General features: G+C 46.9%; 1 protein-coding gene across 1 annotated transcript in view; it reads left to right on the forward strand.

Annotated features, from left to right (window-relative positions):
• HYDIN (HYDIN axonemal central pair apparatus protein) overlaps positions 1 to 23,269 on the forward strand; it is a 210,699-nt gene that overhangs the window by 22,182 nt on the left and 165,248 nt on the right. The window contains exons 7-10 of the mRNA XM_063141487.1: positions 4,624 to 4,825; positions 5,765 to 5,948; positions 14,408 to 14,507; positions 18,088 to 18,206. Coding sequence (XP_062997557.1) covers positions 4,624 to 4,825; positions 5,765 to 5,948; positions 14,408 to 14,507; positions 18,088 to 18,206 — 605 coding nt within the window. The remainder of the gene's footprint in view (positions 1 to 4,623; positions 4,826 to 5,764; positions 5,949 to 14,407; positions 14,508 to 18,087; positions 18,207 to 23,269) is intronic.

Genomic DNA, 23,269 nt, shown 5'->3' on the forward strand with positions numbered 1-23,269 from the left:
AGCCTCAACTTCGGCAGCAGCAACAGCAGTTGCAAAGGAAGAGGCCATACCAGGGCCGATATCAACAAGACAAGAGGCAACCTGACTTTTCTAAAAAGCAGCGTGTTTGACTCTTCGGCCCCAGATCCACCCCCTTTTGCGAACCGCCTAGCACCCCATTACCATCTATGGGAGTCAATTACAACAGACTCCTGGGTGCTCACTATCATCAACTCGGGCTATGCCATCGAGCTCGATGCCCTTCCTCCTTTTTCCGGCGTGAAAGTAACGACTCCATCCTCTCCTCTGCTGCTCGAGGTACAGACCTTGCTATCGAAGGGAGCCATCTCTCCCGTACCCGCAAAGGAACTCAATCAAGGATTTTTCTCTCGTTACTTCACGGTCCCGAAAAAAGATGGAGGTCTTCGACCGATCATGGACTTAAGACAACTGAACAAGTTCATCACCCCGAGGAAGTTCCGTATGACAACGGTTACTTCTATTCTGCAGCTTCTACAAAAAGGAGTTTGGTTCGCAGTGGTGGATCTGAAGGATGCGTACTTCCACATCTCCATCAGGAAGTCGCATCAAGCTTACCTTCGGTTTTCGATCGGTACATCCCAGTACCAATTCACCGTTCTTCCGTTCGGGTTGGCCACGGCGCCGAGGGTCTTCACCAAAGTCATGGCGGTGGTATGCGCCCATCTAAGGCAGAAAGGCATTTACGTTTATCCATACCTGGACGATTGGCTCCTCGTAGCAGACAACAGCGAGACGCTTCAAACGGACATACTAACCACCCTCAACCTATTGGACTCGTTGGGGCTTTGGGTGAACCACGAAAAGTCCATTTTGATCCCACAGCAGAGATTGGACTTCATAGGAGTAACCCTATCCTCTCGAGACGGAAGAGCATACTTACCTTCAACCAGGGCGAACACTTTGCAGCAGTTAGCCATCGACATCGAGAGCCGCCGGAAAGTATCGGCTTGGACAGTCCAGAGACTATTAGGCCTGATGGCAGCCACTACGGCAGTCGTCAGGTTTGCAAGACTCAGAATGAGGGTATTGCAGGCCTGGTTTTTAAGGACTTTCGATCTCAGGCTCAATGCTCGACGAACTTACCTTTCGTTACCGAAGCAAGTCAGGGCATCGCTGAAATGGTGGTTCTCGATGTCGACTCTTCTCGAAGGCGTTCCATTCCAACAACAGGCGCCTTCGGTAACGATCACGACGGATGCATCCTTAGAAGGATGGGGAGCTCATTGCAACTCCCTTACTGCTCAAGGTCGTTGGCCTCGATCACAGAGAGAACAGCACATCAATCACCTCGAACTCATGGCTGTAGAAAATGCAATAAGAGCATTTGCACAGTTGATCGAGGGCAAGAATGTCTTGATCGCGACGGACAATACTACCGTGGTGGCATACATCAACAGGCAGGGTGGAACAAGATCACACCCTCTGAACCGGTCTGCACTCAGGATATGGAACTGGTGCATAAAGAGAAGGACTTACCTGACGGCAATCCATGTAGCCGGCAAGGACAACGTTATTGCGGACTCCCTCAGCAGGTCCTTCCCTGTCGACCACGAGTGGGAACTCGACGCCGAGGTGCGGGAAAGCCTTTTTCTATACTGGGGCCATCCTGCTGTCGATGTCTTCGCTACCGAAGACAACACAATTTGCGCCAAGTATTGCAGCAGGGCAGGAAGAGGAAAGCACTCTCTAGGAGACGCCTTCACCAGGACTTGGAGAAGAAATCTCCTGTACATGTTTCCTCCCTTCCCACTATTGACAAGGGTGCTAGCCAAGATCCAGATGGACAACTCCAACTGCATCCTGATCACGCCGTGGTGGCCTCGACAGACGTGATTCTCTCACGCTCTTCGGTTATCGAAGGGGAATTACATCAGGCTCCCGTCGACACCGAAGCTCCTGTCTCGACACCAGGGCAGGGTTCGACACGCAGATCTGTCGACCCTCAAGATGACTGCATGGAGAATAACAGCCACTCCTTCTCTGGGACCAGAGTTTTGACTGTGGACCACATTATATTAGCAGCACTAAAGCCTTCCACAAGAAAGACTTATGCGGCAAAGTGGCAAAGATTTCAGAACTTTGCTTCAAAAGATGGTCAAATACCAGAATCTTGCCATTTGTCTTTCATCCTCAATTATTTATTGACACTCTTCCAGCAAGGACTTAAGCTCGCATCCATCAGGGTTCACCTTGCTGCGATTACATCTTTTCACCAGGGTGTAGATGGTTTTACACCTTTTACCCATCCAACAACCAAGAAATTCTTGAAAGGTCTTAAGAACACGATACCGACTGTGCAGAGTATCGTGCCGCCATGGAGCCTGTCGGTTGTACTACAGGCATTGACACGCAAGCCTTTTGAGCCCATGGCTTCGACAGACCTTAGGTTGCTTACCTTAAAGACTGTCTTTTTAGTAGCCATTACATCGGCAAGACGGGCAAGTGAGCTTAAAGCTCTCAGGATAGATGTCCCATACACTATCTTTCACAAGGATAAGGTTGTGCTACGCACAGACCCAGCCTTTCTACCTAAGGTAGTGTCTACTTTTCATCTGTCCCAGCATATTACTTTGCCTGCTTTCTTTCCTAATCCAACTACACCTCTTGAGTCTTCCTTGCATACTCTCGATGTAAGGAGGGCTCTTGCTTTTTACAAAGACAGGACAGAGACTGTTAGAAAAACAAAGCAATTGTTTATTTGTTATGGGGAGCCTTCTAAGGGACTCCCTGTCTCTTGCCAGCGGTTGTCACGCTGGATAGTGGAGACAATAGAATTGGCCTACTCTATTTCTAAATTAGAGTTAGTGAAACCTGTGACGGCTCATTCCACCAGAGCTGTTTCAACATCGGTGGCCTTCACCAGAGGTGTTCCCTTAGCAGAAGTCTGTAGAGCCGCAACGTGGTCCAATCCATCCACGTTTGTCAAGCACTACAGTTTGGACACCCGTGCGAGGCAGGACTGCTCATTTGGGAGGACAGTGCTTTCAGAGATTTTCAGATGATGCACCAACCCACCTCCAAAGGTATGTCAGCTTGCTACTCGCCCATATGTGTGATGCATAGAGACCACGAAGAAGAAATGCAGGTTGCTTACCTGTAACTGTAGTTCTTCGAGTGGTCATCTATGCATTCACACAACCCACCCGCCATCCCCACTTGGTGGTGTGAGACTTAAAAATAACACTGTTATATTATGGAATGTACTTTATTTTATTACACTCATGTTTATGGGGGCACAATGTTGGACTCCTGTAAACTGAGGTAAGGGCGGGAACCCCATGGACATGCGCGGTAGCGTGGGGGAGGGGTTCCCGCCAAAAACGTTCCACTCAGCTATAGAAGGTTCCGGTCTGGTCTCTGCGCAGGCGCAAAGCCCATATGTGTGAATGCATAGATGACCACTCGAAGAACTACAGTTACAGGTAAGCAACCTGCATTTATGCTGAATCCGAGTGCACTAGAGTCCAATATTGAAACACTCGCGAAAGATCACAGGGAAGGTGTTGGGCTCTAAACATTTATTCTTGAGAATAGGGTGATGACCTGGTGCTCACGCTGCAAAGACAGAATCACAACGTACCACATTCAAACCGCAGCATATATAGTCCAGATGTTACACATCATTTGTCCATATCCTATTGGTCCACTTCATCTATTATATCGCCCAGGCATGCGCATGTGCGTTGGAGCACTGGTCAGGGAAGGGACTGCAGCGGAGAAAACATCTGGCCGCCGCCATCACCACATGTAAAATCCCGCTTCCCAGATGTGCTTTGCGTCACCTACTTGAGTGTAACCCTTCCCTTATATGGAGTGCATTAGGCAGGGTTAACCTAATTGGTGTCTTCCGGGGCTGGCAAGGCTAAGGCTGAGGGGCTTAATGTGTGTCTATGTGCAGCTTGCATAGGGGTGAATGGAGCTCTGGCCACTCCCCCTCTATGACTCGTGCTCCCGTTCACCTTTTCTAGGAGTCCTCATTTTGCTCCCCTGAGCGGGTTTTCGGTGGCGGTAGACTGGTCCTCCCTGGGATTGAGCTAGCTGAGCAATTTGCAACCATGAGTGACTTGTTTACATTCCATGGTTAAATTGACCATGACGGTGTTCTTAAACAATCAGATAAGGGTGCGTGGTGGGAGGATTCTTTGCAGCAACTATATTATTGTTGGAGGGCTACCAAACCGCAAATGGGAAGTTGAAAAGGACAGGGAGTGCTTGAAAGGAAAACGGGGCTTGTGAAGGGGAAATGTGTAGAGGAGTGGACGTGGCCCTTAACACATGTTTGAATTATGGGGGGAAATGGATATTCTAGATTTTACATCACTGCCAGTAGAGTTTGTTTTGTGATCACCCCCCCCCCCCCTTAGGCTAATGGAGCTCAAGTTAATAAGATTCTGAAAGAAAAGACTTGGCAGCAATGCCACAGTGCCAATGTTGATTTGCCCCCTTCCATGTGAGAGCCCCCCCAACTCATATATGAGGCCTGGAGCAATTGTTCCTTTTCTCCCCCCTTAAAAAGGTCTTGAAACTATGTTTCTGCACCCCTTGCTATTGTGAATTGCCAAGATAACGTGGTCACTTTCTCCACTTTGCTGCCTCTCTTAGGGGAAGATATTCATGTGAACTTATATGGAGCTGCTGCAGATGTCAATGTGAGACTGGACAAGAACTCCTTGACAGTTGAGAAAACATATATCACTTTAGCAAACCAGAGGTCGGTGGTTATTCACAATCGGAGTGATATCATTGCACATTTCCAGTGGAAAGTCTTCGCAGCACAAGAAGAGGAAGAGCAGAAGAAACAAAGGTAACGTTGAAGAAAATGTTGATTTCAGTGGTGTCTGCGTTGGGGTTGGACCAGAGATGTCTGTGCCACAGTGCAAACCGCTGTGTGAGAGCCTTACTCAGGCCCCACCCCAGCAAACACAACATGTCTAGTCCTGCTTCTTCCAGACTCCTGCTCTCCAGTTCCCAACATGCAGCAGTGTTTCACCTGGAGTCCTAGGCAAGGCCATCAGATTTTCATTGTTGTTCTCTGTTTCTTTTCTTACTGCTAAATTTATTCCTTTTTGCACTCCATAGTGGCCACGTTGTACCCAAGGGCCAAATCTAGCTTGCAAACAAGCTAAATTTGGCTCTCTGGGAGCTCTGCAGCTGCTGCAGTCACCATTTTGGGGAATATATTATTATTATTATTATTTATTTATTTATATAGCACCATCAATGTACAATGTATATATGAAAATGGGGCGGGGGCAATAGGAGCAGTGGAGGGGTTGCAACTGGCCATGCGTTGCACACCCCTACTCGACATTCTCAACTTGATGAAAGTTAGCCATAGCTGCTGGATTGATGGTATGTGTTGCATATTTGTTACATTTATATTCCCCCTTTCCGCCAAGGAGCCTAATGTGGCATAAATCCTTAAAAAATGGTGTGTCCTCTTCCTCCTCTCTATTTTATCCTCCTCATTTTATCCTCACAACAACCCTGTGAGGTGGGCTAGGCTGAGAGTCAGTGATCGGCCCAGTGAGTTTCATGGCTGAGTGGGGACCTGAACCCAGGTTTCCCCTGTCCCAACTCTCTAAGCAGTGACTGGCTCCCCACCAATCTCCAGAGCCTTCATTGGAGAGGAGAGTTCAGCCCATCCTAGCTTCCCCCTTCTGCTGGGGCTCTTCCTTGTCTTGGGATGCAAGTTGCCCCTGAATGGATCATCCATTTCATTTCTGTCTCCCTATGACTCCAGCCTCTGCTATACACTCCAGGCCGAGGAAGAATGTGTGCGTGATCAGCTTCTGGTGGAATGTAATATGAATCCTGCCCTTCGTGAACAACTCTCCATTGTCACCCGCACCTTTCAGAACCGCCAAGCAATGGTGCATGGAGACTCCATGCTCTTCAACCATAGCATCTTCACCATTGAGCCACTGGTAAGAAACAGGGCCTGAAAGGAGGTGACAAGCCCACTAATGATTTGTGGAGTGCTCTGCTTAAGGTGGTTGTGTCCATTCATCCACATCCAAATCCCAGGAGAGAGTGTCTGTCTGTCTGTCTGTCTGTCTCTCTCATACCCCAGCTGTAGGATTCCTCCTCAGAGGAGGACCCAGAGGCCTTAGCAACTGGTGATGCCCTGGATCTACCCACACCAGGCGTTTAGCAGGAGCATGAGGCCTTGTGCGGGGGGGGGACGACTGCCAAAGGCCTGTCCCCTGCCCCCCAGCAACAAGGGAGCTCTACCTTTGAGGCAGAGGTGAAACAACTACAGAGCTCCCAGGAGCAATGATGTCTGAAGAGGTAGAGATAAGTCTTTATGCTAAGGAGAAGTCCACGATTAAGCAAAGAGTTCCTCATGAGTAAAAGGATCCTCATTGGTAGAGGTTCTCCTCATGAGGAGGACTTCATCTACAAGCTTCTAATGAGCTACAGCTGGACTTCTGGTGGGATTCTGACAGTTCTTGCTTAAAAGCCTTACCTCCAGGCTAGGGAAGTGGCTGGAACAATATCTCTTCGCCAGTCGTGGATCCATTGAACCTTGCCTTTGTCGCCCTAGGACCTCCTGTAGGTAACCTTGGACTGCCTTTGACCACACTTCTTGCTGAATCCCTGTGACATTGTGCTCTGAGAACTCGCTGGCTTTGACCTTGGACTGACTTGACTTTGCTTATTGCCGGGCAATACCGGCAAAACACACTGACAAAACCGTCATTCCTTTGGCAAAGATATGCAGCCAGAATGGCTAAACCAGGGTGGAGTTGTGACCAGGATGAGTGGCACTGGCAGCCCTGTGCTCATTCCACCCAAGCTGTGCTGCCCTCAGCAGCAGGACTTTATAGCAACCCCAGAACTGGTCCAAAGAAATTCCCTCCCCTGTACATTCCCCCACAAAGAGGCCTTCCTCATCGCCTCTTGCGCGTAAACAAGGAGCAGCGTTTGCTCCACCTCAGGTACCTGAACCCATGACCACCTGCCCACCCCCCCGGGGAGGCGTAGGGGCTGGGCAGGAGGAGGCAGAGGTGGCGGTGCTGGGTGGGGCGCTTGGGACTGGGCTTCTCCTCTGAGGAGAGGGAGTGATGTTGAGAGGAGCTCTACAGCCACTACCTCTGCTCCGGACTGGACGGGGAGAGGGAGCGGCAGCAAGGGCAGCTGCAGGCACTGCTTGGCTCTCTTTGAGGGATGTGTGGCACGCACAGGGAGCTCTTCATGTGTGGAATGCACATAAAGCCCTGCCCCCTTGGGGGTGAGCATGCCCGGGCATCCCTGGACTGTGCCGGGAACCCGGCTTGGCATGTGCCTTCACCCGCCTGCCCTGCTGCGTAGGTAAGGGCAGCATGCTGGGCTCCTGCGCTTTGGGCCCACACACTTCTGGCAGCACGTGTTGTGGTGGATCCTTGCCCTGGTTGCAGAGCAGCATGGGCCAATTCCCCATCCTTTGGTCTGTGCTCTATGGGGCTCATCAACTGCTGGCCACTCCCGCCCAACTGAAACCTCTCAGCAAAGAGCCTTCCAGGTTGGACCAACTCGGCCTGCTCTGGCTGGCCACTGGATCCTTCCAGGCAGGAAGCTCTACTTGAGCAACCAGGTCTTGTGTTTCTCATCTTGCTCTTCAGCCCTGACTCCTGGCTTGTTCTCTAGTCTGGCCTTTTGGTTTGCCCTCTGATCCTGACGGCTCGTTAGTCCTCCCTCCACAGCTCCTGAGAACAGGGGGAAGTCAGTCATGTCCGCTGGGAGGAGGAGGTGCACTGCTTTCTTGTGGCAGCTGCAGCTCCCATCTATAGTATTCTCAAGTTCCACTAATTGATACTCCTCCTCACCACATCTTGCTTCATCGGCTCTTTGGTGTCCTCTCCCTTGCTGTCTGTTCTGCTGGCATTGCAATTAAATAAGCAAGAGAAGGGCTTTGTTATTGTTGCCGTAGGCATGCTTTCCAAAGCAATAAGCATGAGAGGAGCAATAAGTCCAACCTCCTGCTTGATGCAGGAAAGCCAAAGCTAACCCGACCTCAAGAAATGGCTGTCCAGTCTCTGCTTGAGGGACCTCCAGTGAGGGAGAGACCACCACCCTGCTAGGAGATTGGTTCCACAGGCAAACCACTCTTACCATCAAGGTATTTCTCCTAATGTTCAGTGAAGTCCACCTCTGGCTAAATATACCCAGTTCCTTCAACCTTTCCTCCTAGCATGTATTTTCCATGCCCTTGACCATCTGCATTGAGCAGGGGGTTGGACTCGATGGGCTTATAGGCCCCTTCCAACTCTACTACTCTACGATTCTATGATACTGCTCTCTTCTGAGTCTGTTCCAATTTGTCTATATCCTTCTTAAGGTGTGGTGACCAAAGCTAAGCCTAGTACTCCAGATGAGGTTGGGCTAGAGTTGAATAAAATGGACTATTTCTTCTTGTGATTGGGAAACAATGCTTCTATTAATTCAGTTTAAAATCTCATTAGCCATTTTTTGCAGTCATATTACATCACTGACTCATGTTTAACTTATAAGCAGCTGCAATCCTGAGATCCTCTTCATGAGTACTGCTGCCAACTCAGGCATCTCCCCATCCTATACCTCTGCATTTTATTTTTGCTGATTCTGTTGTTGTAGCCTAAATGCAGAGTTTTATTGTATTAGTTCCAGCCCAGTTTTCCATTCTATGAAGGCTATTTTGAATGCATAACTGTGTTCTGAGATCTTAGCTTACCTTTCCATTTCTGTGTCATCTTCAGATTTGATAAGAATCCTCTCCATCCCCAAGCTAAGTCATCGATAAAAATGTTGAAGAGCACTGGACTCAGGACAGGGTCCTGTGGTACCCCACTCAAAACCTTCTTCCAGTTTGATGAGGAACAATGGATGAATTCTCTTTGAGTACAGTTAGCTATTGTGACTTTCAAAAAGTCCCCCAAGAGATTTGTTGAGTTGTTATATATTATAAAGACCTATGTGGAAGTGGGTTTTGCAGGGTCAGGAGAGTTGTTTGTTAGGCTGAAGCAAAGGCTTGGGTTATCCATCCTGAAATGTCTATCCAAGACCAATTCAAATCACAGAGCACATGAAGCTCAGCAAAAGAAGATGCAAATCAGGATGAGAAGTAAACAGTAAACCAGGAAAGCAAACTAGGCAATTTCCAAGTTGTATTCACTAATGTCCAGATGCTACTAGTACTCACTAGTATTGTAGCTAGAACAATGGGAGATGGGATACCCCCCCCGCCCCCAATGTGCATGACTTTGTACTTGCGTACATTCAATCACATTTGCCATTTTGATGCCCATTCTCCAAGTTGGGAGAGATCCCTTTGGAACTCTTCACAATCCTGTTTTGTTTTAATGACTCTAAATAATTTTGTGCCGTCAGCAAATTTGGCTACTTCATTGCTCATTCCTAATTCCAGATCATTTATGAATAAGTGGGAAAGCATTGATCCCAATACCGATTTATTCCTACTCTCTGCTTTCTGCTCTCATTGTCTGCTTGCATCACCTTTGTGCCAGCTTGTGCTCTCTTTTATTTTCCTCACTTGGGCAAGACTTCCATTTTTTGAAGGGAGCTCTCTTTTCTAAAATGGCCCTGTTCAGAACACACCTTAAACCATGGCTTTAACCACAGTAAACAAGGCAAAAAGCCTTATTCACTGTGGTTAAAGCCGTGGTTTAAGGTGTCTTCTGAACAGGGCCAATAGCTTCCTTGACACTGCTTGCTAACCATGCTGGTGACCTCTTGGACTTAGTGGTATCTTTCCTAACCTGTGCAATACATTTTAGTTGCAGTTCTATTATGGTGCTTTTGAGTAAGCTCTGTATGTTTCCCAAGGATTTAACCCTCTTGATTCCCCCTTTCAACTGCCTTTTTACCAGTTCCCTCATTTTAGTGAAGTTTCTTTTAAAGTCAGATGTGACTGTGTTGGACTTCCTTCGCAATTTTTAATTTAAATATTTATTAAATTTGATAGCACTGTGGGCATTGTTTCCAATTGGTCCTACAACATTCAGATCTTGTAGTATGTCCTGAGCAACACAATTTAGGATTAAATCACCTCCCCTCTGGTCGGTTCCATGACTAACTGTTCTAGGGCATAATATATGGCACTGAGAAATTTGACCTCTTCATCATGACTGGAGGATGCATTTATCCTGTCAATGTGGAGGTAAATGAAGTCACCCATTTTCACAACACTTCCTCAGCTGGAGGCCTCCCTGATTTCATTTTCCATTTCAAGATCACCCTGAGCATTCTGGTCTGGGGGACAATAGCATGATCCTAGTACTAAATTGTTTTTGGAACCTGGTATGCTCATCCACAAAGCTTTACTTAAAACATTTCTCATGCGCCTCCCAAGGCAGCTTACAGCAAAAAATAATAATACATTAAAACAGTTAAAACATTAAAAGCAATAAGAAAGAGTCTGCCCCCTTTAGGTTTCCTAGTCTGCTTGACCCTATGCCCTCTCTGATTACAGAGCACTAGCTCCTCCAGTACACCCTTTCCTGTAGAGTTTACATCCAGAGATGACCATATCCCACTGGTTCTCCATTCCACCAGGTTTCTGTAATGCCTAATATATCCAGGTTCAGAGGCTTCTAGCATTAGCATAGAAGCACCTATATGGTGTCCCTCCCCTGATGACTCTGGGGTGTGCATCTTCTGCTTTGGCACTAGGCCTCTTTCACTGGCTATCATGTTTCACTGTATGCTTATGGCCTATTTCCTCCCCTTTTACGTTTGGGTAATCAGAAACATTTTCATCTTCATCCCCTTGGGATGATTCAACCTGAATCAGATGCTTCCCAGCTCCTGTCAGTTTCCCCCCAGAGTTCAGTTTAAAAGGTGATCTGCCACTCTTTTATGTGCTTAGTGCCAGCAGTTTGATCACATTTTGTTCCAATGAAGCCTGTCCCTCTTGTACAAGCCTGGCTTGTCCAAAAATGTTCGCCAGTGTCTAACACACCTGAACCCATTCTGCCTACCCTCCCACCTCACCCACACGTCGAGACTCCTCAGCTACATCCAGCTGGCCCTGCGTGAGGAAAATGAAGCATTTCAGAGAAAGCTACTTTGGTGGTTTTGGATTTCAACCTCCCATCTAGCAACCTAAATTTGGCTTCCAGGACGTCACGACTGCATTTCCCCACGTCGTTGGCATCAAAATAGACCAGGACTTCTGGCTCCACCCCAGCACTATCGACAAAGCTCTCTAGATGGCACATGATGATATCCATGACTTTTGCACCAGGCAGGCAATTCCCCAGGCAGTCTGCGCACCCCTCATGGACCCAGCAGCCTGAGTGCCTAAAGATCGAACCTCCCTTGACCACAAGCCCCCCTCCCCCTGGAAGCTCGCCCTTGGTGCGAAGGGATGTTTGCTCGTCTTCCGAGGAACGGCTCCCTTTCCTCAGAATGACACTGTCCTTCCCCAGGACCCCACTGAGCCCCCTCTTTGTGGTTTAGTCTAATCTTTGTGTTGCTTACAAGAAGTGAAGGGACAGATTCTCACTACAGGGTTAAGTAAAAATAAAGGAACCCAACGGAAAAGCAGAACACATTTGCGGAAGGTAAAAACCCAAATGTTTTGAGCCGCTTTCCAAGCCCAGGGGATATAAATGGTTGCATAACTGACTTTGAGTGCATCTCAAATTTAGCCTTATGTGGTTTTGCAAAGAAGGCATGATATGTCAGCAGAAAAAGCTGTGAGGGAAACCCAGGTGGCTACCAGAGGACAGCGCTTTTGCTTTTGAGTGCTGAATAGTCCTGATTCCATATGCAGCATCCTGTGCCATTAGCAGCAAGTCACATTGTGAACATGTGCAAGCTGACTCCTTGGAAATGGAAACCAAAAGGGAGGGAAGGAAAGAAGGAAGGAAGGAAGGAAGGAAGGAAGGAAGGAAGGAAAGAAAGAAAGGTGTGCGCTCCCATTGCGCTGTCCTTGACAGCAACGCTGCTGCTGCCCCTTAATCATTCTGATCTGCCAAGAATCTCACGTTTTGATCCATTTTCAGGTTTTGGTAGCCAGTAAAGTTAGCGTAAAATGAGCATAACTGTGGGCATCATAGATAGAGTTGAGTTAGAGTAGTTACGCTACTCCAGGATCTCTTGTATTATCTAGATCCATTTCAGCTAGGTTTCAGCCTGCTTTTAACAGTGAAACTCACTGGATTCGGACATCACAATAGCCCACAATGGGTTAATTAGGCCACAATGTCTTAATTAACCCATCGTGGGTTGTTATGTCCTCTGGTGGGAGGGTTTTTTTTTTTAACCCATGGTGGCTTATTTGGCCAAAATAACCCACTCTGATGGGTTATTTAAACCATTATAGGTTATTGTGTTGTCTGGCAGCCACCTGGCTAGAGAGCTGTGCATTAAGAACGGTCAAACTGCTGCTACTCTCTTCCTTGCCAGCTGTCAGTGTCAGGGCAGCATTTTGATGATGCATTGAGTGCCTCTTGAGGCTGTGTGTGTAGTTCGGACTCGATCCTGCAACCCGCCAAGGTTTTCTAGCCACTCCCTCCTTTTTGGTGCACTTGGGATTTTCATTCCTCTGGAGTAAATGCCCAGGAGGTGGATTGGGTGCCTCTTGACTAGGAGAGGCTGTGAGTGGAGCTTAGTCCTGATCCTGGAAACTCCAAAGGGTTTCTAGCCACTTCCCCCTTTTTGGTGCACTCAGGATTTCCCCTCCTTGGTGAGTGATTGTGCAGCAGGTGGATGGGGAATTGGGGCCTCCTGGCTGGTGGAGGCTGTGCATGAGGTTCCAGCGCTTCAGAGGTGAAACAGTGGCCACTGCTGGGGCGGGAGGAGAGGGGGCAGGATGGGTGTGAATCAAATTATACTCAGTGGCTTTAATAAACTACTTGCAGTAGCTCATTAGCCCGCTTGTGTAACAAGGGATTGTGGGCTATTTAAAAAATAAGCTACTGTGAGTAGCTGTTGTGTCTCTGACTGCCTCTGCTTTGGATGGAGGAGAAAGGCTGAGAGAATTTGGCTGAGCCTGAGAGAATTTGGGGATGAGCCCTTCCCAGGAGCTAGCTGGCCTCATTCAGGCATCGGCAGCACAATATAAAGAAAGCCTGAGATGCAGGGGGGGGGGAGGTATTGCTGGAAGCAATGGCTGTTCTGCCTTGCCTTTGCCCTTGTTCCTTGCCAACCAGCTCCTGAACCTAACCTGACCTTGGACCGGACTTTGACTATGCTTTGAGGCTTTCCTGATTCCAGTATTGTTGACCCGGTTTCAGACAGATACTTCAGCTTTTGACTACGGACTGCTTATTGACATTTCCTCCCTGCTTATCTCTGCAATGCCAGTGATTTATGAGAGCAGCTTATGAACCCATCACGGGCTACCGTGACTTCCAAATTCGTCCTCTGTGTTGGCTAGCCTGTGCTAGGAGAAGGACTGTGGGAGTGCAACTCTATTGAGTCTGCTGGGCCTGCCAGTGGCATCCATTCATTCCCCCACCCCATCTGAGGTGGTGGGGGGCAACCCAAGGGAGGGCCTTCTCAGCAGTGGTGATCCAGCTGTGGAACGTACTGGCTCCCCTTTATTTTTGCGGTCCAGGCAGAACTTTTATATTTTCCCAGGCCTCCTTCTGAAATGGGTTTGATGCTGCTTTGAGATATTTGTATTGATTGTTCTAACATTGTAAAGCCACTCTTTGATCTAAATCTTCCAACAACAAAGACAAGCAGGACTATGTGCCCTGAAACCCACTTACAGCAGGCCCACTTGCTCTTGCCCTGCGCATACAAGAGAGAAAGGAGGGCTCTGCCTCCTGAGAAACGGGGCTGCTGTTCATTTAGGCAGACTTTACCTTGAAACCCAGTTTGGAACCAACTCCACCTAGCCTATTGATAATTCAAAAAAATAAGGAAACAAATGAATTTGCATGTACTGTAAATTAATCTAGGGAGCTTTTGCAGAGCTCTTTTTTTCTTCTCTTGCTCTTTCTAAGGTATTGAGGGGGAAAGACACTTGCTGGTGCATGAATGCCTCTGGCTCTCACTGTGGCCCCATTGCCATAGCAAGGCCCTCCACATTGAGAAGCACGTGGTCTAAGCCTCCCCTGGCGCTATTAAGACAGCAGCAGGGGCTCCCTGGGAAGAGGTGTTTTTGTGAGGGTCAGGTATGCCCACAGCGCGTGGGCTGGGCTGATCCCCTGTGGCTTGCTGCTAGTCCAGACTTTCAAAAGGCTGTGCTTGGAGTTCTTGAAATCTCCAAGTCAGCTCAATCGGTTTTAATGTTCAGTGTTTTAATCTTTGTAAACTGCCCAGAGAGCTTCAGTTATGGGTCGGAATAATAATAATAATAATAATAATAATAATGCAGATGAAAGGATAAAAATCTTAAAACCAAAGCAGACATGTGTCTCTTCAATGTATGCTTTCTTCCCTTCATCTTTAGGAGGGAGATGTTTGGCCCAATTCCACAACCGAAATCAGTGTGATCTTCAGGCCGCAAGAAGCCGGGATTTATCACCGAACGGTCTACTGTGATATCTCAGGTATAACATTCCCATCTCACACTATCTTTATGGAATATGGGTGTTGTCAGGCTTCCTGTATTGATCTCACATTAGAGATGAGCGCACGTGCACTCCAACTAAATGTAAGTTTTTTAAAAATAAAGCCCTGATCCTGCCCCCCAACCCACCCCCAATTCCTCCCAGCCCGGTTCCTTCCTTCTACTGTTCCCCACTACTCATGGGGAGGAGGGAAGAAGCTGGGATGAGTGGCCACACCTCCTGCAGTCTCGGGATGATCCCAAGACCACTGGAAGAATCGGGTTTTCCCAGGGAGCACTTATCCCTAGGAAAACCTGTTCTCGTCCCTCCTTCCTCCAAGTGGCCTGGCTGCCTTCACACCTGATGTGGGGGCTGCTCTAGAGATTCCTTCCCTTGGTTCTGCCTCACTCTGGACTGCTGCATTGTGCAACTTGGCCGTCTGCCTGAACTCCACCTGACCTGACTGCATATTCGCCTGTGTCCCTTCCAGCTGACCACTTGCAGGCCTGACAATGCAAAGCTGCAACAATCACATGATGTGGGCATTGTTGTTGGGGGGGGGGGGAGGGATGTTAAAAGAACTCCATGGCCCAAGCTGATCATTCCAGCTGCCAGACACAAATGTAGCATGTTAGTACAAATCTGTAGTAATTACTACGTGTGGTTGCTGTCAAGCAAGCCCCATGCTGCTTTAAGTTTAAAACAGAGAGAGAGAGAGAGAGAGAGAGAGAGAGAGAGAGAGAGAGAGAGAGCGAGAGCTCTCATGGTGTATGTATCTTTGGGGCTAAATCCTCACAGTGTTCAACAAATGGATGTGCTGTACAGACTACAAATTAACGCATCCACTTACACAGTGGGAGTTTTGGTTTCTGAGAAGTATATAGTGTTGCCCTCATCTAAAACCCAGAAGGAGTGATACTTCCCTGGAGAGCCCACCAGATTTTATACCACTCCCAATAGAGAAGGATTCAGTTCATCTTACAGGAGATTTTCTGTTTTAGCTAAAGCTCTTCCACCAGATAAGTTGGGCTCAAGCAAGAGTGATGCTATCATCTATACATAAACAGTTGAAGTGTCAGTTTGTTGACAAACTGAAACAGCGCTGACTTCCATGGGGTAGTAGTACTAACCAGACTTTTAACCCGGTAACTCTCTTATCAACAAACCTTATTATGAAGAACCATGATTTTCACTACTCAGGACCTCACTATGTACTGACCTCAGGGCATATATGCTCAAGGCCAAAAGTTTCAAGTGTAGTTTAGAATCACTTCTTTCTCAGAACATGTAAATACAATGCCGTCCCTACATCCTAGGATTATATGGCCTGGTTCAGACAACACACTAAACCATGCTGCTTAACCACAAAATGGTTAATGGAATGCATTGACCATAATGCTTTCCATTAACCATTTTGTGTTTAAGCAGTATGGTTTAGTGTGTTGCCTGAACCAGGCCACTGTAAGGGCAGAAAAGCAAGCAGAAGCCAACTCTACAGAGTAAGCCCAAATGTTAATGAAATACAGGACTTTGGGGGCAGGGTTAGACTTGGAGATTACCTTATTTAGCCATTCACTCTACAATGGAGGGAGGGGATTATATACCATTAGAAATGGGACTTAGGCCTAAAGTAGTATTTCGAGGGGGGGGATCTTACTCCAAACACTATTCACATAATTGGTTGCCATTGTTTTCCTGATTTGCCACAGATTCAGTACCATTTTTTTAAAAAAAATAATTGGATCATCTTCCTGCAAATAGTCACTCCAGCCAATTTAGGGACTTATAGTGAACTTATTGATGTCGCAACATCGCATTGCCTGTCAGGTTTGACTTGCATGATGACATCTTTGAGCCAACTGAGAGTGAAGTCAGTGTTCCCTGGATTAGCTACAGTAAAGAGAATACAGAATGCCCTTAGTTATGAATTTACATATAAAGTAATAATTTCATGTGGTGAGAAGACCACTGCCAAATGTTAGTAGAGCTGATGGTATCACATTTTCTAATGAATTTTGATGTAATGGTTTCATCTTGGAGCCCTCCCTTTGAGCGCCTTTTGTTTAATTATGATGACTGAGCTGCCAAAAGAATGTCCTGGGAGACCGAAATGGTTGCCTTCTGGTTTTTCTTGCTGCTTTTAATGCCCAACCTGGGTCCCATGGTTCTCTTGCACTGAGCAACTATGAGCACCATAGTTGCTCAGGGTCAGGAAGCCCTGTTATGGGACGGCTGAAGAGCAGAAGCCATATCACCAAGGGCACGCCCGGCCCTGCTAAGGCTGCCGCCTGCCAACAACACCCTCCTGCTGTTTACATGGATGTTGAATTTGGCAATGTTCAAAAATTGGAGAGAAGCATTTTAGGATCATTCAGCAGGGAACAAAGAGAAGTACCAGCATTAAATGGCTGGATTATTATATGTTACTATGGCTTCTAGAATTTGCATAACTATGTCCCTTGAAAATTCAAGTTAAATAAAATGTATACAAGAAATCTCATTCTCAAATGAAATCTTCCCTCAACCAAAGATATCTGAAAAGATAAAGGTTTGATGTTGTTTCCACAAGCCTCCAGGGGCTCCTTTCCACGTGCCTTTGTCATCATAGGAGGGCATTTGTAGTGGTTTTGACCGGAAGAAATGGCGAGGAGGCTTAGCAACTTCTCACAGGTCTGTCCAGTGCACAAATATCTATCAATAACATATATCATATTATGCATGGATGGAAGCTAGTATAGTCAAACAGGGGAAGCAGCTTTTAGGCCTGAAGTAGGCCTCTTCCATAGCAAAGCTTTCTGACCTCTCTCTCACCCCGCCAATTAGTGCCAAGCAGCTGTAGCTCCACATCTTTTGCCTCTACTCTCAGTGATGGTGGTGTTGTGCATTACCCCATCCCTTAACCCAGGAGCCTTCTTCTCTTCACCTGAGAAAGTTTGGGTCATCACGGTCCCAGGGTAGGGCAAAATGTGCCGAAGATCCATATAAACTTGGGGACAAAGGGATTTAGCTGGTCACTCTTCAGGAGGAGTCGCAAACCAGCCTGGAGAATCTGCTTTGGGGGCCTAGGAGAGGTGTTCCGTATGTCGTGGGGAGACTGACATACAACTAGGTGGACAACTGCTTTGTGCTCTGACGGGATGTGAGCTTTCTTTGTTTATTCTTTCTACGTCCATATATCATCTTTTGTGTATTCAATAAATTGTTAAACTGATCCATTTGGGATCTGTATCATTTTCATCACCCTCGAACCTGGATTTAGGTGGGAATCAGATCTATCAGGCTTCCATAAAGTAAGGAGTTCAAGACAGCATTATTAGTAGGTCTTCTAAGCAAAGGGAGCACCAAAGATCGTAGTAGCAGATCGTAGCTGCATTGGTTGGACTATTCCAGCCTTAGATTTTCGTCCGTGTTCCGAAATGGATATAATTTCTGAGATCACTTGTGCAAAACAGTCCTGAAGTTCATACAGGACCCAAGCTGTGACTTCTCCTCTGTCAGGCCAGATCTGCTTTTCAAATGTTAGCCCTTGCAATCAGCGTCTTTGCAGTCGGTATCTAAAAGTGGGTCATCCCGTCCACAGGCCGAGAGACCCGGCTCCCTCTGCGCATCAAGGGAGAGGCGGTGGCCCCCAAGCTGTCTTTCAACTTTGACCAGCTGGATGTTGGGAAGATTTTTGTTGGATCAGCCCACAGTTATGAGGTGAGTCTTGCCTTCCTTGACAGAGTTCAGGAGGGTGATTTATTTATTCACTTATTCAGTTTATGAATCACCATATAGCTGAAGCTCTCAGGGTGACACACAGAATAAAAGCCAAAACAATAAAGCCAATGACAAAAAAACAGTAATAATACACATTAAAATATATTGTTTTTAAAGCAGCAATAAATACCCAGCATTTAAAAGAGATAAATACCTGAATAGCGAAAAACAGAGGAAACTATTTAAAAAAGTAGCATTATAAATGTTAAAAATAAACCATAACATAAAAATAAACCATCTCATGGTTTTCCTTCACATTGCAGAGGGTTGGACTACATGATCCTTGAGATCCCTTCCAACTCCCCAATTCTATGATTCTGTGGAAGCAAGCAACAGTTAAAACACTTCTAAAAGGCATGGGAGAATAAAGTGGGCTTTGCCTGGCACCAAAATCAGCAAAGTAGGTGCCAGGCAGACTTTTCAATACTTGTCACAATTTGAGGGTCACCTCCGAAAAGGCGCTCTCATGAGTAGCCACCTACCAAATGTCCGTTTTATCCTCAATTTGGTGCAGTAGTTTCATCTTGGAGAGAGTGACTACCCAAGGCCACCTAGTCAGCTTCATAGCTGAGTGAGATTCTGAACATGTCTCCTTGCTCTAAGGCCAAGCCTCTCACTTCTAGGCTATATTGGCTCATAGAGCCAGCCATCAAGATATCAAGTGGAATGCAGAGGGAGGAGAGCGCAGTTTATTTTATTGCCTTTTGTAAAACTTGACATTTTCCCTCTGCCTGCCCCATGCTCTTTTCCGTGCCTGAAACTTGCATTCCTTGCAGAGGAATTGAGCCTTACTAGATATGATAAAAAAAAAGGTGTCTGGCGTGGGCTGGTCCATGAAGTCACGAAGAGTCGGAAGCGACTGAACGAATAAACAACAAGCCTTTGTGCAACCTGCATCCCTCTTTCTTTCTTTTAAATGCCCTGGATGTGCCCTCCAGGCAGAAGATGGTTCACCTGGCACATTTATTTATTTATTTGCAGCATTTTTACCCCAGCTCCTTGCCCACAGCTTATGATCTAAAAGATTTCCAGTGGGGTGAGAATCCTGGCCTGTGTGACTTGGGGCTAACTGGAAATGTCCTGAATCTGAAAGAGCCCAGAGTTTCTACAAGAGAGACAAAGGAATTTAATAATCCATTGTCCACTTCAGGTATTAGTAAAAGCTATGGGTGCTGCAATCTAAAGTGGGGAATGAGGTGATGCATCATGCAAGGAAGCGCTAAAGTGTCTCACTAGAAAAGGTTTCTTGCCCTCCCTGCAGCAGCCTTGCTTCTCTTTTTACCTGTTGATTTCCTTACTTGAGGCAAATTTGAATAACGATGGTGATAAGCAGTGTCTTTCCTTCTCCCTGACGTTACCCACTTATGGAGGTAGGTGGGAGGGGGGATGTATTGTAATCAGTTTGACTATCAGATTTCTGTAAACAAGACTATCACTCAAAAAGCAAAGGTAGCTGTGTTGGCCATAAGCAAATTTCCAAAAGCCTTATTAGTGTAATACTGTATTAAATCAACCAGAAGTTCACAAAAATGCAACTTTTGAGATCTCTTCCTCAAGTAAAATGTTACAAAACTCAAGCTGGGGCCAGGGAGAAATAGAGAAGGAAAACCTGACTTGTTGTTGAAGTGATTACACGATCACCGCAGCTTAAACAAGCCATGGTGGCTTGTAAGCTGCAGTGCAGGTTAGATGCCATTTCATAGAATCATAGAATCATAGAATAACAGAGTTGGAAGGGGCCTACAAGGCCATCGAGTCCAACCCCCTACGGTAGGGCAATTTGCCTAATTACCCTACCATACGCAGGTTGTCATGATGTCCAAACCCAGGTTGGAGGGGGAAGCAACCCTCAAACAACCCAACAACAGCCCATGGGTTATTTCTGGTTTGTTCCCACTACCCTAAAACAGCCTATGAGTCAGAGGTGGTTTGTTAACCATGCCAACAACCCACCCTTCCTTGGTTCAGCCAACACAATGAATGGGTTCACATGACCATTGAGGAAAAAGAAGCCTTGGTAGCTTATTTCTCCCCGTCCCCTCACTGGGCACAGGTTGCAAACCTGTCAAGGGTAGGTGCCTGGAGTGTTTTACAAACCACCCCGAAAACCATGGCTTGCTCTAGGATAGGGTTTCAGGGTAGTTTATAAACCACCCCAGCCAGCCACCATTGCCGGGTTTGGACATCACAGCAACCTATACTAATTAGGCAGTTCACAACCAGTACAAATGGTGTTCCTGCAAACCTGCTCAATAAGCCATGCCTTGGATTTTCAGAATGGCCACTGACATGCACCACATGGCTTAAATACCTCGGTGGGTTGCGGTGATTGTGTGAACTGGGTCACTGTCTGCATAATCACAATCTTCAGTTGGGATGGAGGAGAAAGGGTCTGTAGGCATTCAAATAAGGTGGTGATGTGAGCAGGTGGTGATGTGAGGGTTTCAGGTTTCACTTGGAGTTGGTGGAGCTGCCCCTAATGCTGCTGGGAGGAAGAAAGGTAAATACTTGATTCTCCATTTCTGATAATATAAAATCCAGCTGTTTAGCTACATCTTGGGCAAACTGCACTGGCTCCTTTGCCAGTGGAATCAAAGAAAATCACCAGTCTTAATATTAACAAAGCTGGAGTATATTTTAGATGCTCTGTTAGCTAAAATGTCAATAGAAGCCAAATGCGGTAGCTTCACCGTGTTGATGGAGGAGACGAATCCCCCTCAGAGAATGAAGTCCCAGCTTCAGGTAGTATAAATTCCTCTTCTTCCCATGTAGGGTCCCATTGTTGAATGGTTAAACATTCTCCAAGTTACACAAGAAGCAAAGGTAGCCATGTTGGCCGTAAGCAAAATTCCAAAATCCATCATAGCGTAATTCCTTTATTAGGCCACGTCATGATTGCACAATAGCTGTGGCCAGCGCCAACCCTCCAGAGTAGAAGCTCCATCCAGTGAGTGTTTTATTGCACGCTCATTCCTGGGCACTCACGGAGTTCGCTCAGGTCCCTCCCATGACGTCGTCTGCCTCCCGCGCGCCTTCTGCCCCTTCTGGCCTTCCTTGCGCGACAATAAAATCCCTCTTTTAGTCCGATGTGTTTTTTAAACTTGGAATCGCTGCTCTCTCCTCCTGCTGTGTGCAGGAGAAACAGCGCCATCAGAGCAGCGGACTCAATGGGCCTCGTGCTGGTTCTGTACTTCCTCTTTTGAAAAGAGGAAGTAACTTGAGGAAGGAAAACAGGAGCGGAGAAGCGAGGTAGGGAGTGTGTTATCCCCCAGTGTGATGGAGCTCTAGGTCAATGAGCCATGCATCCCTCGTGCTTTTTCCACTTGCTTCAACCACCCACCCTTAATGAGCGAATACACTAGGAGAGTGGGTGGGATCTCTCTACTCTCTAGTATGGAAGGAGGAGGAAAAACGGTTCAAACCCTAGTCTCCGCTGGCCAGTACATAGCCTCTCTTCCCTTCCACAGTGCCCCACTTGGCACTCAGTAAGTGTAACTCAAAACAGTCTAGGCAGGATGTGGGGCAGGGAATCATAGAATCATAGAATAGTAGAGTTGGAAGGGGCCTCTAAGGCCATCGAGTCCAACCCGCTGCTCAGTGCAGGAATCCACCTCAAAGCATACCTGAAAGATGGTTGTCCAGCTGCCTCTTGAATGCCTCTAGTGTGGGAGAGCCCACCACCTCCCTAGGTCATTGGTTCCATTGTCGTACTGCTCTAACAGTGAGGAAGTTTTTCCTGATGTCCACCAGAATCTGGCTTCCTGTAACTTGAGCCCATTATTCCATGTGCAGGAGGACAGGACAACTGACTCTTGGAGGTGAAAATAGATAAAGCAGTACACCACAATAATCCAGTTAATTAAGTTTATTAATTAATAAAAAAAATGGATAGGTGGGAAAGCAGTGAGGATGCACAATAAAACAGGAAAACAAATTATTATTATTATTATTATTATTATTATTATTATTTATTTATTTATTTATATAGCACCATCAATGTACATGGTGCTGTACAGATAACACAGTAAATAGCAAGACCCTGCCGCATAGGCTTACAATCTTATTAGGCTATCACTGTGAGTTGTCTTAAGGTAATAGATAGACTAAGAGGGGATCCGCACGTCGCTCCCAGAGCGCTTCTATGCGACCCCAGTGCACCCCGAAAACGATAGTCTGACTTCCCTGTAAAAGAAACGACGAAGAGCCGTCCATGACGCCGACGCCGAGGAGAGCTCTCCGCCGGCGCGGAGAGCTCGGCAAAAGAAGGCGGGGTAGAGAGCTTCTTCCGCTCTTCACCCCGCCTTCTTTTGCCGAGCTCTCCTCGCCGGCGGAGAGCTCTCCTCGTTGACGGCGGCAGCGGCATGGACGTCTCTTCGGCGTTTCTTTTACAGGGAAGTCAGACTATTGTTTTTGGGGTGCACTGGGGTCGCATAGAAGCGCTCTGGGAGCGACGTGCGGATCCCCCCAATGTCTTTTGGATTTGACAAAAATTATTTATTGATTTATTTATTGCATTTATATACCGCCCCATAGCCAAAGCTCTCTGGGCGGTTTACAAAAGTTATAAACAGTGAACATTAAAAACTAACATACAATGTTTAAAAACATAAAAAGCATGAAAACAACAGTATTAAGAATGTTAATAGCCTGGGATATAGTAATGATGTGTTTCTATGGGAGCTAATTGTTAGACAATCATCCATAAACCTTCTGGATTTATTTATTTATTTATTGCATTTATATCCCGCCTTTTTTCCTCCAAGGAACCCAAGGCGGCATACAGAATCCTCCTCCTCCTCCTCTCCATTTTATCCTCACAACAACAACCCTGTGAGGTGGGTTGGGCTGAGAGTCTGTGACTGGCCCAAAGTCACCCAGTGGGTTTCCATGGCCGAGTGGGGACTAGAACCTGGATCTCCCGACTCCTAGTCCAACACTTTAGCCACTACACCACACTGGATCTCTATGACTAGGAATTACCTGAAAAGGGAGCATGCCTCTCT

This window comes from Elgaria multicarinata, chromosome 14 (assembly GCF_023053635.1).
Source record: "Elgaria multicarinata webbii isolate HBS135686 ecotype San Diego chromosome 14, rElgMul1.1.pri, whole genome shotgun sequence".
In the NCBI taxonomy this organism is placed as follows: Eukaryota; Metazoa; Chordata; class Lepidosauria; order Squamata; family Anguidae; genus Elgaria; species Elgaria multicarinata.